Below are 19,463 nucleotides of genomic sequence, written 5' to 3'. Positions count from 1 at the left end.
CTGGTTCTGCTGTGGCCTGTCCAGTTGTCTTTAATACATGGTTTAGTTTCCTGGCTGTTTTATCATGAGGACTACAAGCTTTGGATCTGGGTATATGAATGAGATACACTAGTTTATGTGTTCACAGGTTCAGTCTAGAGATCTGACAGTTGTAACAGGTGTCTGAGCCTTAAATTCTATGAAATAGCTTCCAGTGAGGGTTTAGAAATGTAATAAACATTTCATACAGTTATTCATAGGGACATGGAAGTCACTGGCAAAGAGAAGCTAAATCAAACTCAATAATCCCCTCTTAGAAACTACAGACTATTGGTAATCTTCTAACTCCTTAGGCTTTGGTAAATAATAAGAGATTAACTTCCTAAGTCAAGTGGTTTCTATAACCCTTTAGGACAGGTATAATCCTTACCATTTGTCCATTTCAATTGAGGAGGTTTTGTTCTGATGCAGGAGACTGCTGCTGCTCTTTCTGTGTGCTGTATTTTATACAAACAGTCTGCTATTAGACAGAACGAGTTGACCTTTCTGCTGCCTCCAATCCTAAACAATTGGAAATAGGATACTTTTGGCCACATGTTCTTATTTGCTAATGATTCTGTTATGCTGAATGCAAATATCTACTAATTTGTTCGCATGGAAGACCTTTTCTGCAAGGTGGTGTTAGGTTTTGATTGTTATGTGCCTAGGATTAATTACTTTTTATTGCTTTACATTACTGTTGCTAGTATCATTCTTATTAACCATCTGTATCTTTCTTTTTGCAGCTTGGGTCCTGTGTTTGCACTGTTTGTACCATTTTATTCCTCCATTCCAAGAGTGCAAGTGGCACAAGTATTAGGCCACTTTTCTATCACAAACAAGACACTGGTCTACATACTGGGTTTACAGGTATGGTATGTACTAATGTAGTAGTTAATATTTCTGTATGCTTCTCTATGAATTTTGGTGCTTACACGTATATGATTCCATGTTTGTTTATCTAATAATAGACTCATCAACTACAATATTGAAAAACAAATGTTTCTAGCATGCATTTCTATATACTGAAGTGGTGGGCAAGTTATTTGTTCTGCCATTGTCTTCTGTCTTGATTGTCTTGCACAGGAAAATGTAATAGACAATTCTACAGTTATTTTCTTTTGTTCAACAAAATGAACTAGGTGAACATAGATGAAAACATAACCCAATGCTAAGGCATCAAATCATTCACCTTTCTGTTTTGCTTGTATTCTTGATTTTCTTTATTTTCCCACTGTCTGTTAGAGGTCAAACAAAGCTACAGAATTTTTCTGGGTTAAGACAGTTGGTAAATAATTGACATGTTGAATTTCACCTTTATGTAAATTGATACTATTTTTATATCAAGCATTAGCATGTGACAGGTAATTCACCTTTATGTAAATTGATACTATTTTTATATCAAGCATTAGCATGTGACAGGTAATTCACCTCTATTTAAATTGATATTGTTTTTATATCAAGCATTAGCATGTGACAGGTAATTCACCTTTATGTAAATTGATTTTATTTTATATCAAGCATTAGCATAGAATCATAGAATCAACCAGGTTGGAAGAGACCTCCAAGATCATCCAGTCCAACCTAGCACCCAGCCCTAGCCAGTCAACTAGACCATGGCACCAAGTGCTTTATCCAGTCTCTTCTTGAAGACTTCCAGGGACGGTGCCTCCACCACCTCCCTGGGCAGCCCATTCCAATGCCAATCACTCTCTCTGTGAAGAGCTTCCTCCTAACATCCAGCCTGTACTTTCCCCAGCACAACTTCAGACAGGTAGTTCAAAACAGTGTCACTTAGAGTCCATCAGTATCACATAGCATTATATTAAATGTGAGTAGAAAAACACAGATACAGAAAGGAAGTAGTTGTTAAACAAACCAAACAAACAAAACCACCCCCCCAGCAGCCTACAAATGAATGGATACTCATGTCACAGCCTGAGTTATTAATAGATGTACAAACTTATGAGCAATTGTAGTCATTTTTGTATATTGTGAGGACTCAAAAATAGCTCCAACACTAGTAATGGAAAGCACCATAGAATCAGAATCAACCAGGTTGGAAGAGACCTCCAAGATCATCCAGTCCGACACAGCACCCAGTGAAGCTTGGTAGAGATATTTTAAAATGAGTGGTCAGTTTCAGAATATTGACTGATGCTCCACTAAATATTCTGATCATCCCTTTTGCTGTTCAGCCTTTAGATTCCTTCTGTTTCTGCTCCAGCATCTTATTTTGGTGATCTTTCAGAAATGTAATTTTGCTTTTCCAAACCCATCAGTGCCACTATTATTCCAGACTTTGGGAAAGCAATGATATTATCTGAGGTCTTTTTCATCATGTCCTTTGCCTTTTGTTTTCATACACTCACCACCTGTGTTACAGATGACTGCTGTTACCAGTCACTGTATCTTTGCTGCATCTTTCTCTGCTGCATATAGAACAGCTGCTGTCGTCACACAGAGGCTGAGGGAAGAATCATTTGCCTTCTCATTTGTAAACTCTGCCCTTATCTCAAGTCACTCTTGGCATAGTCAGAAGAAGTCTAGAGAGAGGGTGTTGTCATGGCATCACGCAGAACTGATTTAGTAACCAGTATCGGTCTAATTTTCAGCCCATTTTTTCCAGCTGGTAATGACTTTCTCCAGGTGATTAATGATATACTTAAATAGAAGTTATGGGCTGCTCTGTTGGCATTTCAGGATTTTTATAAAAACACTGATGCCAACTTATTTCTGTGATTTTATGTTGACAGATGTGGCACTGGGTGAGAACATTGTTTCTTTGATTTTGATGTTCATGCTTAGTCTCTGGGGACTGCATGTCTGAGAGCTTCACTTGCACTGCCTGCCCTGCTTGGAACTCTTCTGTTGCTGCTGAGTCATTTCCTTTGCTTCAGTCTATCTTTCAGACTTGTTTTTCTGTGCAGCCTATAACTGACATCCTGTTATACTTAGTATGCTATATGAAAATAAAATGTATTGTTCTGTGGAAGGAGAACAATTGTTGGTTCCTCATGTTTTTTTCCACTTTTGCTGCTTCTGGAATACATCTTGTTTTAAATGTTGAGCTGAATTTTCACAGAGATAAATTGACTTCTCCCATTGTCATGATAAGTACATAGCCAATGTAATGCTCTAATGTAGTAGTTCAGACAACAGCTTTGTAAAATGTGAATTTTAAATCACTGTTTTTGTCTTCTAGCTTTTAACCTCTGGTTCCTACATCTGGATTTTAGCCTTAAGTGGATTGGTAAGTCTTACTGCTCTAAAGATCATATGTTGTTTAAAATCAACCCATTATGTATACAATCACTGCAGTACTCAAAAAGAACAAAAAATACTGACTAATGTTTTTATTTGTGGTGGTGAGTAGGAAGTTTTCATCTTCAACTTCTAACAGTGTAAAGCATAGGCTTGCTGGTGATAAACTGTTGAGAAGCAAAGAGATGGCTAATACTTGCAGGGTGCACTGCTCTCTGCCCCCCTGAAATGGTAGAAATGTTTACATTGTTGCTTATTATTTTTCAGTTTTCAGCAAGCTTCAAGCTTTTATTCAAAATTTTAACCTCTTTACTGTGAGAATTTTTTGTGCTTTGCTATTCTCCCAAGACATCTGCAGCACACCTATTTCTTGCTATGATGATAACACTAAAGGTGCAAAATCACTTTCTTCACACCATGCAGATAAAGTCGATGTGGTCTGTGCTTTTCCTTTCAACTCTGTTCTGAATACTGAGGCACTTAGTGTTAAAACAGACTGTGCTAAACGTTCCAGACTGTTCGATGCTGATAAGCATCTTTTGAAATTGTATAAACTTACAAATGAGGAGCTCAGACTGATTTATTGACCCAAAATACTGCCTACTTTTCAAGCACTGAAAGTGCCCCTTCTTTGCAAGAAGTTCATTCTTATGTTCATGCAATCTTTAGAAGAGCTTAAATTGTACCCTTGCTATTGACAACCTGCTAATTGGAATTTGCTGTAAGCTTGGGGTGAAATGCCTGTAGACCCTTCACATATTGCCACTATACCTCAGTAGTTTTTGAGCACTGACCATTCCAAAATGTTCTGTGAGCTCGTAGGATAGCTAACAGGAGTGAAGTCTGCTCAGTAATTTGGTATCACTGTAAATTTCAGTGAAAATAGGACAACTAACAAACCAGAATTTTGCACTGCTGGAGGTCAGCCTAAGCTTCTGTGCCTGCCTGAGGATCTGTGACTTCCTCTAAACGCACTACCCTTCCTGTTACTCTTCTGACTCTTTAAATAGCCCTTCCTTTCCAGCAGGTGTTCATTAGAGAGGGAAGGAAAAGGAAAAAAAGGAAAAGCATTTTGATTCCCTCTTTCCTGGTGGCAGGAATTGTATGTGTACTTGATTATACAGACTTATAAAGAAAGGCTCCAGTATTTTTTTTCCTAAGACATTGTGCAGTTCTTATTTTAATTTCCTTTTAATGTACAGGTTAGTCACAGGTGTAATGTACCTTTCTTTGGATTTTTTTGTCACAGATGACTTTTTTCATAATTGCAGGTTGGCAATCTGGTTTATATGGATCCACAGGGATAAATTTCTGTGTCACATGAAAAAATTAATGTTAAGCTTTCATGTTGCCTCATCCAGCATGGATTAATTCATTACAATGATGAATTAATTGTCTCTCTTTCTTTTCTGCAGCAAGTGGAGAGCTGCACTCTACCATTTTGTAATAAATGCTACAATTTGGAGAGAGATCTGTTATGAATTTCAGCCATTTTTTTGCACAGCCTGTCTGCCATATTTCATTTTCCTCTCCATTAGAAATTATAATCTGGCATTTTGTCAGAACCTTGCTTAAGGAGTAAAATTTCACAGTGTATTAAGTAATCTGAAGAGGGACATGAAAAACTGTAAAGTCACCTTTACAGTGTAGCTACTTGATAGTGTCTTTATATGTGCAATTAACAGAAATATATAAGTTGTCAAAACAATGTTCAGTCATTCCAACAACCTATGTATTTTTGTAACTGACATTTTCTAACACAGTTTATCCTTGATAAATCAAGGTTTCATGTATTGATACAAAAAGGCTGAGTAAGTGCATGGAGGCTGTCAGCTAGATGTGATACTTAGTCATTAGTTCATTGCCTGTTAGACACTTCACTATATCTGAAGTGACAATGTATTTTTAGCTCTGAGGATCACTTAGACACTCATATGACTGGACATACTGCTGTTCTGCAATTTAACTTCTATCACACTTCTGCTTATGAGCATTATTAAAATGAACAACGCTGACATGATTTCTGTGTTGTTGTCAGTGTGCACTTTCTCTTCACCGTGTTCCCTCATCAGGTTTATTTAAAGCCTCATAATTTCTCTTTTAAAATATAATTAACTCTCTTAGGGGACACAGTCTCAAGCTGTTCTGGGGAAAGTATAGGCTGGATGTTTAGGAGGAAGTTCTTCACAGAGAGAGTGATTGGCATTGGAATGGGCTGCCCAGGGAGGTGGTGGAGGCACTGTCCCTGGAGGTGTTCAAGAAAAGACTGGCTGAGGCACTTAGTGCCATGGTCTAGTTGACTGGATAGGGCTGGGGGACAGGTTGGACTGGATGATCTTGGATGTCTCTTTCAACCTGGTTGATTCTATGATTCTCTTAGACTAAACAGGATCTGACTTTCCAGATACAAAATGTGACACTGAAGTTTGATTTCCGTGATCATCCCTGCTTATGCTGGTAGATTTCCAGGCAGACTGTAGAGCAACTGGGAGCTGAACCACCTTGAGTTCTTATTTTCAGTAGTTTTGAGTGATGCCAGTGTTACAGAAACATGTTTCCACGTGTGTATGATGTATGCAGGCAGGCAGTGATATGATGTGCATGGTGGCAGGGAATTTTAGACAGTTTGTAGTTTGACACTGGATTGTTCTCAGTTATGCAGCCAACAGGATGAGTTTTGTCACTGGAGTTCAGAAAGTCTACTGATTCTCTCTTTACCATAAGATGGGTCTTCCTAGATTTCCTCACTTTGAATCAACATAGGAATAAACTCTTCAAGGGAGCCTATTTACTCCAAGGTGAAACTGGACTACTTCTTGATTATTCTTCTGTTATGTCAGTATGGGCCTGGTAATTTCAGTTACTAATATGTTGTGTAAAACATGCTGTTTCAGTACATGATCCTTATTTACAAAGAAGGAAGAATTTAAGGAGTAGACTGTGAGTAAATTCACAAATCCAGTGTAATCAGTAATCTGTAAAGTTATTCTTATAATTTGAGACCTGTCCAGTTTCATGTAGTTTGTGTTACCAGGGATATACCATACCCGGTACATGCAGTCCATGTTTGTTTCTTATGATGAGGTGGGGTTATATCACCTTCATATTAGGAATTTATCATGAAATTCATACATGTCTTTCCATTTGACTTTAAGCCAGAAACACCTTCAATGGTTGTTTACAGGACTGTTTCCATATAGAATCATAGAATCAGTCAGGGTTGGAGGGGACCACAATAACATCATCATAATGCATGTCACTCCATTAAGGGAAGATAGAAAGAGTTTGCCTAGTATTTTTTTTCTCTAAAACAGCCAAACACCTCAGAAAATGGTATCCACTTGAATGTTTTGTTGGATATATACATAGCAAACCATCTTCTCTCCCATTTTTTTTGCCCTTTAAAATCTCTTGCATTGTCATCTTAGATTTCTCATTGCTATGCTCTTGCAGGAGTGAGATTGGAGGGGCACACCAAGGGTCACTCAATCATAGATGCAGCATACCTGCTTCAAGAAGTAAGCTCAAGCTGTAACCACCAGATGAGATATGCCCACTGGGACATGCAGTTCTCTCCACTCATTAGTATAATGTTTTCATCATGCAGGTTATGCCAGAGTTTCTGCTAACCATGTATCTAGGACTGTATTTCATAGAGGAAAGGTCTTTATAAGGCCCTTTCTCTGATTTTAGTGTTACAGGCTCTTTCTTTCCATCTACAGTCATTTTTTTATCTGCTTGCAAGGTGATCTGTACTGAATACATTTCAACATTTGGAATACCCAAAGTCTAATGTGAACCACCTTGAATCTGTATAGCATTCAAACTGTAGCAAACTGAAGTTGTCTTAACCTTTAAAACGCCGAAGTTTCTAAACCTCTGATTACTTTGAAGATTTCTCTTAAGCTAAATGCAACAGCCTTCTCTATTGTTTCTCTGCTACAGTGTGATTTACCTTTCTCAGGTTTTATGGAAAGTCACACTCTTAATACTTATGATATCAGAAAACTGCAGAGAATCTGTAATTTAAAGGCTTAAGGTTAAAATAGAAAGTTCCAACAGCATTGAGTGCTTAGTTTTAATTTCAGTTCTGATTTTTGAGAGCTTTAGTTCTTATATTCACAATTTTGATGTTACTAACTTTATTTTACCTAGACCACAGATATCCAGTGTTAAATGCTCCCAAGCCTACCTTGGATTGTTTTGGGTTCTGTTTGTTAAGAACTTTATGCATCCTTTCTGCTGTTCATTCAGCTGAGGTGCTTTTGTACAGTGAATTCCTGACATTGGCATTTACAGGGTAAGATGCAATTGAGCTGTGGAAAAAAATATTTAAACCAGACTTTCACTCTTTAAAATATTATGTAGCTAGTATCTGATGAGACCTAAGAGTACTTGACTTTGTTGTTGTTCTTCCTCTTTCAGACCTTCTTAAGTGCTTTTGTGCAATTCTTAGTGAATACTTTCAGCCATTTTAAAAGATCACAGTATCACAGTATCATCAGGGTTGGAAGAGACCTCACAGCTCATCAAGTCCAACCCTTTACCACAGAGCCCAAGGCTAGACCATGGCACCAAGTGCCACGTCCAATCCTGCCTTGAACAGCTCCAGGGACGGCGACTCCACCACCTCCCCGGGCAGCCCATTCCAGTGTCCAATGACTCTCTCAGTGAAGAACTTTCTCCTCACCTCAAGCCTAAATTTCCCCTGGCGCAGCCTGAGGCTGTGTCCTCTCGTTCTGGCGCTGGCCACCTGAGAGAAGAGAGCAACCTCCTCCTGGCTACAGCCACCCCTCAGGTAGTTGTAGATGTTTTGTAGATGTTTTGAAGGGAAAGCAGAAGCATTTTTATTACCCCTCAGTGCATTATCAATGCTTAAAATATCATCCTTCCTACTTACTTAAAATTAGTGTTAAATATGCAGTGACTTTCTTGCAGAGAATCTTTGACCAGAGTCTGATTAAAGATGTATGCAGTTGCCTCCACATTCATGTCCTGCCATGCGTCTTTCTTCATCCTCCAGTTAGTCTGGACATTCTCCAGCCATCCATGTTTAGTTTGAGGTAGATCTTCAGTCAGTGTCAAAGTATAATGTTCCTTCAATGATTTTAAGACAAACTTGCTGGTGACTTTTGGAACTTGAGTTGTGATTTCTAGATATTTGACACTGGCTTTACAATACATTAGCATCAGTAGCATTCCTAGTATCAGTGAGACTGCTCACATTACAAATTCTGCCTATGCTTAAGTACTTTCCTAAGCATGTATTTTACGTGTTAACTGTTGTGATTCCATTTTGCTGATAAACTGCCCACCAAATGAGTATTCTAACAGTTCACAGAGTCACTAAGGCTAACATCTGATACACCACCTCTCTGGACAGCTTGTGCTAGTGCTTGGTCACCCTCAGAAGAACAAAATCTTTCCTGATGTTCAGAGGGAACCTTCTGTGTTTCAGTTTGTGTCCACTGCCTCTGGTCCTGTCACTGGGCATCACTGAGAAAAACCTGGCTCCTGCCTTTTCATTCTCTCCCTGCAGGCTTTTACATGCTCCCTTGAGCCTTCTTATCTCCAGTCCAAACAGTCCCCTTGTCTCATCCTCTCCTCATGGTCACTTTGATAATCTTTGTGGTCCTGTGCTGAGCTTGCTGCAGGAAGTTCTTGTCTTTCCTGTGGTAGAGAGTGCAGAACTGGACACAGTACTCCAGGTGCAGCCTTGTTGATACTGAGAAAAGAGAGCAGGTCACTACCCTCAACCTGCTGGCAATGCAGTTCAGGAAGCTCAGCAAATGCAAAAGGAATATAATAAGAGAGATTAGGGAATGAAAGAAAAGCACTTTCTGTCTGCCTCCCTAGCATTCAGATTGTTTAGTCTGAAGAAGAGGAGGGTGAGGGGGGGACCTTACTGCTCTCTACAACTACCTGAAAGGAGGTCATAGTAAGGTAGAGGTTGGTCTCTTGTCCGTATACCAAGTGATAAAATGAGAGGAAATGGCCTTAGGTTTCACCAGAGGAAGTTTAGATCAGATATCAAGAAAAAAAATATTACTCAAAGAGTGGTCAGCATTGGAACAGGCTGCCCAGGAAGGTGCTAGAGTCACTGTCCCTGCAGGTGTTCAAAAAGCATGTAGACATGGCACTTCGGGACATGGTTTAATGACCATGGTGCTGTTAGGCCAACAATTGGACTCAATGATCTTGGAGGTCTTTTCTAACTGAAGCAATTCTATCATTCTATGATACATGCATATGTAAGCTAATGGATGTGCTGAATCCCATCCAAAACTAATGTGAGGTATTTGCATGCTAGCAGTGATCAATATTCATCTGAGTGTGTGCAGATCACCAAACCTGAGATGAGTGTCTTTACCTTCTACTAGCTGTACTGTCTTCATCTCTTCTGTGGTGGGAGCTTAGATACTTTGCATGACTAGATGGCCACATGTAAACACATGACAACTAAGATGATAACACTTAACTCCTGCATCAGTTAAAGCATCTGAGAAGCAGTCAATTCATCTGGCATACAGAACATGTTAGTGTGGAACCAAACTTAGAATTGTCTGGGGAGGAGGCAGATGCACATATTTCCAGATCTGGAGGAAAGAGAAAACAGTGGGAAGAGTGGAGAAGATAACAATGTTTCATAAGTCACTTTCTCTTTTATATCCACAGTTTCTGAGATCCTGTAGAAAAGTGGCTTTTGGTTTCCAGGTCTGAGGAGGAGTTCATGTGCTCAAAATGTGGTCTACTTGGTCAGCTGTGCCAGCTGGTTCACTGAGAGGTAGACTGCTTCAGTCAAACATTTCTACCCTGAACATGCGCACCATCTTGGCTGCAGTGTTGCAGTTGTTCAGTGTTACAGGGAGGGAATCTGTGAGAGTAATTAATCTCTGTGTGTGCTTCAGATGAGTCATATCTTGACAGTGTCTGTTTCTCTCTGTTGACTGTGAAACCAACTTTAAATAACCAGCTTTTAAAGTAGGGTTTTACATTAGAGAGCTCTACATTGGGGCAGATAAATCCAATCATGATGTAAAGATATTTGGTTAACAATATGATGACAGTTGCCAGCAGACCCCTAACAGAGACCCAAGGGAACTTATCCTTAGATCGCAAGTACAAGTGAAGAATGGATGTACTGTGCTGAAATGGCAGTACAGTCACACTTACACATACACAAAGTATGATTGAGATCTGGTAGTGATTGCATCTGACCAATAAAGACAGAATTGATGAACTGTGAAGAAAAATAAAGAATCAAAGTATCTGGGAGATGTATGAGTCATGTCAACCAGGAAGGAAATTGAAGATAATTAGATTATTGTTGTTACAATCTTACCTTTTTTTTTGCCAAGTGAATTATTGCAAAAGTTGGTTTATGCTCTTAGTAGCTATTTCCAGAAAGAAATCCCAAGAAAAATAATCTGTATCATAGAATCATAGAATCAACCAGGTTGGAAGAGACCTCCAACATCATCGAGTCCAACCTATCACCCAGCCCTAGCCAGTCAACTAGACCATGGCAATAAGTGCCTCATCCAGTCTTTTCTTGAAGACCCCCAGGGATGGTGCCTTCACCACCTCCCTGGGCAGCCCATTCCAATGCCAATCACTCTCTCTGTGAAGAACTTCTTCCTAACATCCAGCCTATATCTACCCTGGCACAACTTGAGACTGTGTCCCCTTGTTCTACTGCTGGTTGCCTGGGAGAAGAGGCCACCCCCCACCTGGCTACAATGCCCCTTCAGGTAGTTGTAGACAGTAATAAGATCACCCCTGAGCCTCCTCTTCTCCAGGCTAAACACCCCCAACTCCCTCAACCTCTCCTCATAGGATTTGTGCTCCAGGCCCCTCACCAGCTTTGTCACCCTTCTCTGGACATGTTCCAGCACCTCAACATCTCTCTTGAATTGAGGGGCCCAGAACTGGACACAGCACTCAAGGTGTGGCCTGACCAGTGCTGAGTACAGGGGCAGAATAACCTCCCTTGTCCTACTGGCCACACTGTTCCTGATGCAGGCCAGGATGCCATTGGCTCTCTTGGCCACCTGTAGTTATAATCCACAATGTAGCTGTAACACAAGTTGAAAATACACATGTAGTGGTTTTATTTATTGGGTGGTTTTCACACCTTCTCTCATGGTTTCAATAAATGGATTCCTCTAATCAAGGTGAATACAGAATCTCAACACAAACTTGAACCTCTTGTTTTGATTGCAGTTGTATAGAATCCAGAACATACTAAGGATAAAATGTGGAGTGACAAAGATGTCACTTCACCTTAAGAATACCTGCATTTGCTTTCAATTTGTTGATGTCTGAAAATGGCAATGTATGGAATACACAGGGTGAAAATTATTCAGAACAAAATAGTTGAGTATTTTCTGTTCTAACCATTAGGCAGAATAATTTTTTACACTGTTTTCTAGTGTTTTTTTCCTCTTAATTTCCTTTTTTAGTATCCATCAAATACAGTGATTTTAACCATCTTAGTTAGTAGCAAAGCATAGGACAGGCTATGAGAGTTTGGGGCTCTTCAGCCTGGAGAAGGCTTTGAGGAGACCTTGTAGTGGCCTTCCAGTGCCTGAAGAGGGTCTACAGGAAGGCTGAGGAGGGACTATTTACAAGGTCTTGTAATGACAGGACGAGGAGTAATGGGTTTAAACTAGAAGAGGGTAGCTTTAAACTAGATGTTAGGAAGAGGTTATTTAAAGTGAGGGTGGTGAGACACTGAAACAGGTTGCCCAGGGAGGCTGTGGATGCTCACTCCCTGGAGGTGTTCAAGGCAGGGTTGGATCATAGAATCATGAGCGACTTGTTCTAGTGGGAGGTGTCCCTGCCTATGATGGGGAATTGGAACTGGATGATCTTTGAGGTCCCTTCCAACCTAAACCATTCTGTGATCCTTTGGTCTTTGTCGTGTGAAATATTGGAGAGGTTCCATGTTTGGTTTACCTTACGCAAAAGAGAAACTACAACTACTTCCTTCTAAAGAGGTTTGGAGTGACATGAAGGAAGAGGAAGTTGGGCTTTACACAGGGGCAAGAAGAGGTTAAGAAACTTCATGTGAAGGACTAATAGTAAGCTGTGATGTTAATATGCTGAAAAAGTATAAGCACACTTTTTTTTTCCTTTTTCCTGCACCATACCAGACAATTTCCAGAATACTCCATTTCCTCTGCTCAGCATTGTGCTTTGTACAACATGGTGGATGAGACTGTAGGTTATGATGGTGTGACTGGCAGAAAACAACTAAGATGTGTTTTATATTGCCAACCAAAAGTTCTCCATTCTCACAATGTGAACATAACTGCAACGTCTTTCCGTGGTGACTCGTTAGAGCCTAAAATACTCTGGATGCTTATTTGTTTAGGAGAAGTGGCCCTTTAATCTCATATGCAGTGGTAAAGTTGGGATATAATGAAATCATCTTTATTGTATAAACAGAGATGCATTGTTTACTTTCTTTAACACTGCAAATTCTCTATGTGTGTAACAAAAATGATATGAAAAGTTATTTTATACGTTGTCAAAGCTTGGGGTTTTTTTTTACATGATATATATCAAGTTCTGCATATGAACCAGCTAAAAAGGAAGTGCTTTGGAAATACTTGACATTAAGATGAGGGTATGACACTAAACCAGACTGAATCACAAGATTTATTTTGACTACCAGTGTCTCCATTCCAGGGTTCAAAATACATAAGTAGGTATTTCTTCTTCACTAGATTAAACTTCTTGAAAATGTGTTAAAACTGAGCACACAGCATTTAAAATTTCTTATGTTTCCATCTAATGGCTTTCTAATTGGAAGTTAATTCAAGGGAGAGAGGAAAGAGAGTTGGCATTGAAATCCCAACAGATGTGGAGGTAACAAGGTGGATTGCCAGTGTACACTTAGTGCTTTTCATTTTTAACACCTTCAGGGATGGTGCCTCCACCACCTCCCTGGGCAGCCCATTCCAATGCCAATCACTCTCTCTGGCAACAACTTCCTCCTAACATCCAGCCTATACCTGCCCTGGCACAACTTGAGACTATGTCCCCTTGTTCTGTTGCTGGTTGTCTGGCAGAAGAGGCCACCCCCCACCTGGCTACAGCCAGGTAGTTGTAGACAGCAATGAGGTCCCCCCTGAGCCTCCTCTTCTCCAGGCTAAACACCCCAGCTCCCTCAGCCTCTCCTCACAGGGTTTGTGTTCCAGGCTCCTCACAGCTTTGTCGCCCTTCTCTGGACATCTTCCAGCACCTCAACATCTCTCTTGAATTGAGGGGCCCAGAACTGGACACAGGACTCAAGGTGTGGCCTGACCAGTGCTGAGTACAGGGGCAGAATAACCTCCCTTGTCCTACTGGCCACACTGTTCCTGATGTAGGCCAGGATGCCATTGGCTCTCTTGGCCATCTGGGCACACTGCTGGCTCATCTTCAGCTACTATTAACCAGTACCCCCAGATTCCTTTCTTCCTGGTTGCTTTCCAGCCACTCTGTCCCCTGCCTGTAGCACTGCTTGGTGTTGTTGTGGCCAAAGTGTAGAACTCTGCAGTTGGCCTTGTTAAATCTCATCCCATTGGCCTCTGCCCACCCATCCAGCCTGTCACAGTCTGTCTTCAGGGCTCTCCTACCCTCCAACAGATTGACACCTGCTCCTAGCTCCTGTACTTCCATCTGTTCACACATGTGAAGACTTGCAGGATTCCTCTGAACAATTACTGGTCCACAGTTAAGTAGAAAATATACTTCTTTTCTGCTAGTCCCACACAGTTTTGTCATATTCCTTCACTGGGTGCTTTTATGTTAGATTTTAGTGTGAATTGTATATTGTCAAACTTCTGGACCTCCTTTTGCATGAGCAGTGAAGTCCATGTTTCAATTATGGAGTTAGTTTTTGACTAAGTCAGAACAAAGAGTGGCAAAGATGCTATACTGATGTTGAGGAGCAAACAGAATAGAAAAGATAGTGCACTGCAACTGGTGCATTGGCTATAGACTAGGCATGCTACTCCTGTGAGCTCAGTGAAGCTAGGAGGGCAAATAGGAGCGATTTGTATGAGTTTCACACACAGTGCCAAGTGCCATTCTCTGCTTTGGCAATGTCCATAAACCTTTAGCTGTATAAAGCCTTTTCTTCTAATAAAATGCTCTGGAATGACTTGCTCTCTACAACAACCTGAAGGGAAGTTGTAATGAGGTGGACATCAGTCTCTTTTCCCAAAAGGAAACAGCTTCAAATTGCACCAGGGAAGGCTTAGATTGTTACTCAGAAAAGTTTATTCACTGAGTAAGTTGTCAAGCATTGGAACAGGCTGCCCTGGAGAGAGGCATTTTAACTACCCTGAAGGTATTTAAAAGACATATAGACGTGGCACTTAAAGATGTGGTGGAACATGGCAGTGTTATAGGTTAATAGTTGGACTCAACAATATTAAAAGTCTATGATTCTGTGACTAGCCATCTCTACTTAGAAAAACGTGAGAATGCTTTTACTGATGCAGCTTTTAGTTGGTGCTTGCAGTACATTTTCCTTTCTGAAACAAGTCTCAAAGTACTGAGACTAAGGACGTGCTGCTGTTATCTTTTTGCTGTATTTTCTATCTTGAGTTGATAAGAGAATGATTCTGTTTGTGGTTAATGCGTTCAGACATGTGCTAAGATTTGTCATACATTCTGGGAGATGTAGATTTTCCTATCACTGCTTGCTTTTTTGTTCTTCTGACTTCTTGAACTTGTTCAAGATTTAGGGTGCCCTGAAAGCATTAAATTTGACAGAGGACTCTAGGTGATAAGAGAGAGCAGAGATCAGTATCTTGGAGAGACGTTTGGGACAAGCGAGAGAATGGTGGTGTGATGCTGCACAAAGCATTTTCAACATGAGCACTTTCCTGCCTGGTTATGTCTGTGCAACCCAGACATGCAGAGTCCCTGGGACCAAAGAGGGGGTGTGTCTCTGTAGCCTAATGATATGAAGTGAGAGAAAGGATAGTAATGTGTAGGTTCTGATGCTGCTTGTGCATTTTGTGTCTAACAAACCATCTGATTAAATACATATAACCTGGTTTAGTTGCAATTTATGCTCCCCCTCAAAAGACCTTCCTGATATTCTTGCAGTTTAAGTTTTCTTGTGTGAGGAGCCTGTCTACATAACACTTTTAGGACCAGGTGATTAGCCACTGAGGGACCTTCTTGCTAAGTAGGTCCTCCAAGTACTACATACCAAAAGAAGATGAATTGCAAAGCAATAAGGATTTTCCCCTCACTTAGTCTTTAGCAGTTGCAGTTTTGTCTGTTTCCAGTTGTCATGTGCAAGTTTTGATTGTGGGCATACATTCATCTGGAACAGTTTCACTAGAGCTGAGAAGAGAATTTCTGAGGTCATGAAGAAGTTTCTCTTTCAGTGCCCTGTCACTCCTGAAATCCAGTCAAGACTTTTCTTTGAATACTGAATTTTTTTATTACAGAGAGTCTTCATTATGATGCCAGAGATTATGGCCTTCCTCTTAGCACATCCCATTTAATTCCATCCTCATAGTGCAAAAAAGATTGAAGGGGATAAGGATGGTCTGTGCATATTCTTCATTTTAACTCAAGATGATTTTGTTTTTACTAAAAGGAAAGACTTGGTTGGTGGAAACAGAAGCTTTCACAGTATCACAGTATCACCAAGGTTGGAAGAGACCTCATAGATCGTCAAGTCCAACCCTTAACCACAGAGCTCAAGGCTAGACCATGGCACCAAGTGCCACGTCCAATCCTGCCTTGAACAGCTCCAGGGACGGCGACTCCACCACCTCCCCGGGCAGCCCATTCCAGTGTCCAATGACTCTCTCAGGGAAGAACTTTCTCCTCACCTCAAGCCTAAATTTCCACTGGCACAGCCTGAAGCTGTGTCCTCTCGTTCTGGTGCTGGCCACCTGAGAGAAGAGAGCAACCTCCTCCTGGCTACAACCACCCCTCAGGTAGTTGTAGACAGCAATAAGATTTCCCCTGAGCCTCCTCTTAAGAGGGTTGTTTTTCTTAATGATGTTTCCACTGCTTCAGCATCCTTGAGAGAAGCTATGGATCATCTCAAGTCAGCATGCAGCATACCCTGACCTGTTCCTTTACAGAAATGAAAATTTTATTTGGGTTTTGATCTGATTGGGAAAGGATTGCTTGGTTTGGGCTCAGATTCAGAAACAAACAAAAAAACCCCAGGCACATTCTGAGTCACAAACACAGTACACAGATTTTAGAAGTCTGTTGTTGTGGGGAAGTTGGAGCTGAAGAAATCCCCTGATCTTTCTCTGATTCTTGTCTGAGCACTCTGGGTACATACAATGAAAAGTGCTTTAAAAAAAAACCAGACCAACTGCTAACTGCAGCAAAATACAAAATAAATGTGGAGTATTTTCATTTGTTTTGATTATTTTTAACATCCCTTTTTTGGTTTTAGGTTTCTGGGATTTTCTACAATAGCAGTGTATTAAAAATTCATCGAATTCTTTGTGTGCCCACCTGGGTAGCAAAGATATTTTCTTGGACTCTTGAACCAATCTTCTCATCTGCGGAACCAACGAATGAAGCTCGAGTGGGAATGGGAGCAACAGTCGACATCCAGAGGCAGCAGAGAATGGAATTGCTGGATCGTCAGATCATGATGTCTCAGGTTGCCCAAATGAGACGGCAAAGGCAGCAGCAGGTATGGATATACATTCTGTAAGGGGTGCATTAAGTTATGGGAAAAATATGGTTTTGCTTCATCTATCTTTTTGTGTTTCTTAAAAAGGATTTATTTCTTTGGTTTTCTTCCTCGGTCTTTGGTGCACTGCTAAGAGCCATTCAAGAGTTTTACATAGCTTTATATGTTAAAACTACTATATAAGGTCTAAGCAGAATGTCAGATAATACTGTAAGGATATCAGTTCATCTGGCATTGACTTTCAGTCTCATTTTTGGTAAATAAAAGTGATTGCCTCTTGATGGTCTTTAAGTAAGAGCAGTTATGGAAAGTTAGGAGGTCAAAATGTTCCCTACTCTTCTGAATATGTATTGTTAGCATCCTTTTCAGAGAGGTTGAAAATGGTCTGCGTAACTCCTTTGACTGCAGATGTACTTTGAATAAGGTTTGTTTCTTCTAAGAATGTGCAGAAATTGAATTCTTTTAACTTTCTTGCAGAGGTCAACCACAGGGACTTTCTGTGCTGTGTTTAATGCTCTTGCTTTGTTTCCTCACTGAGTATAATAACAGATCCTTTCTATTTTCTCTGTTTTAGTCAAACTAGCAAATGAAGATGTTCACATACTTTGTCTTGTAGAGCAGTAAAACAAGGCAAATGGTGTCTCAATCTACTTTTTTCTTGTACCTTAGATATATGGGTTGCTACTCTATCAGACCTAGCAGACAACACAGGCTTTGCATTCTGTGTGAACTTGTATTGCCCATAATTTGATTAAAGTCTAGCAGTTTGAGGTCTTACTGAGTTTCCTTTGTCTGAAATACAGCTCTGTACTGCAACACAATTCCTCACTGTGTTTGAGGTAGTGTAATGCAAGTAGCTATACCTGTGTCATCCTTATTCCATTACCAGAATCTTTGTTTTCAGTCCCTGGTAACATCACTCTTGTTTTCCTTGATTTCTTAATGTTTTAATCTGCTTAAATCATTCCTCAGGTGGAAAGATCCTAATCTACTTTTCTCTAAGTCCTGTTACGACGTTAATCAGTTTCAATGTAAGAACTGAAGTAGGAATTACTCAGTAATAGAAAATGAATCAGAAGTGTCAGTTGGACCATAGGCTGCTGGGAAGAGTGCAGCCAAGTTTCTTCAGACAGGAGGAAGAACCCATTTCCAGTTATGAAGCACAATCTTTATAATGTTTCTTTAATTGAAGGTGGCAAATAAGTTCAGAGTGGCAGATTATAAAAGAAGAGTTGATAACATTTTCTTCACATCTTCTTTCCTTAGGCTATGAACAGTGAAAGTGGAAAAATGTCTCTTCATGTTTGACTTGAAATAAAGTTCTTTAAAAAGGTAGAGAGGTTTAAGGGAAATAAATGAACACTGTTTGACCTTCATTAAGATCCTCCTCTTTACTGGAACAGTTTCAGGTTACCTTCAGTGTTTGGCCTTTGACTTGAGTGCAGCATTCAGTTAACTGATAGTGGTAATCTGTGAAACCAGTCATCAGAAGGCAGTGTGAAAGCTTTACCAGTCTTTTTTCACTGTCTGCCAACTAAATAGTAACACCATTCACAGATGTTGAGAGGTAATGGTAAAGGTGAAAAGCAGGCTAATTTAAATCTTAGAACAGTATTTTTTTAATTGGAAACTGTTTTCTGGATTGCTCTACCTGGGCAGTACCATTAGAGGCTTGGAAAGGTGTAATTTGAGGATAGTGGAGTTGAACAGATCACATTACAGATGGAATTTAGATCATAATTTTACCTGTGAGAGTGAAGCTGATCAGTCTCTTAGAAAGGTGTTTTATTTTGTTTTGGGATTTTTTTTGTGCAAATGAAAATAGTCAAAACTGTGAAGTATTTATCTGTCATCAAATATGGCTTCAAGTTATATTCTAGCAGAATATTGTGCATATTTTGGAGTGCCAATATGCTGTCTGTAAGTAATATGCTGCAAGTGAGACAAATTAACATTTTCTGTTCTGTTTTCCATTTTGTTTGGTGAGGAGAGCAAACTTTTAACTTTCCACAGTATGCTATAGTTTAGCAGTTTGGTTTAACTGCCCCTTGAAAAGGTGCTCTGCCCATTCCTCCTACTCCTTTACTCTTCAGTTTCTATGTTTGAGAAGAGACAGTGCAATTTCTCTACATACTAATAGGATTTTGGAAGGAGAACAGAAGAACATGGTAAGTGGTTTCAACAGGGCTCCAATGTTGAGTGTGACAGACTGTTCCAGCTGTAAGAAAGCCTCTTTCTTAAATAGATGCTTTTTGTAGTAAGCTTATTCCTCAAGTCTTTGCCAGAAATTCTGAAGGATGGGAGCCTTGCAAGTTGTGCAAGCCAACATAAAATAAAAAACCACCCCAGATTTTCTCAGAAGTTGTTTTTATTGTACCTCCAAGATAGGGGGAAGTATATAATCATTTTTTTTATGCTTGGACTCTTATCCAAAGCAGAATTCACTTCACATGATTTCTTAAAAAACAAAACCAGAAACACACAAACAAAACAAAACAAAAAA

At 40.0% G+C, this 19,463-nt stretch overlaps 1 protein-coding gene across 1 annotated transcript in view; it reads left to right on the top strand.

Moving 5' to 3' along the window:
• The window catches only part of UBAC2 (UBA domain containing 2), a 108,738-nt gene that overhangs the window by 70,045 nt on the left and 19,230 nt on the right, over positions 1-19,463 (top strand). The window contains exons 5-7 of the mRNA XM_064143850.1: positions 765-888; positions 3,224-3,271; positions 16,715-16,960. Of these exons, the coding sequence (XP_063999920.1) occupies positions 765-888; positions 3,224-3,271; positions 16,715-16,960 (418 nt within the window). The remainder of the gene's footprint in view (positions 1-764; positions 889-3,223; positions 3,272-16,714; positions 16,961-19,463) is intronic.

The sequence above is a fragment of the Pogoniulus pusillus genome, chromosome 5, assembly GCF_015220805.1.
Source record: "Pogoniulus pusillus isolate bPogPus1 chromosome 5, bPogPus1.pri, whole genome shotgun sequence".
NCBI classification, from domain to species: domain Eukaryota; kingdom Metazoa; phylum Chordata; class Aves; order Piciformes; family Lybiidae; genus Pogoniulus; species Pogoniulus pusillus.
Note: the sequence above shows the minus strand (reverse complement) of the source record. Positions and strands in the feature narration are given on the sequence as shown.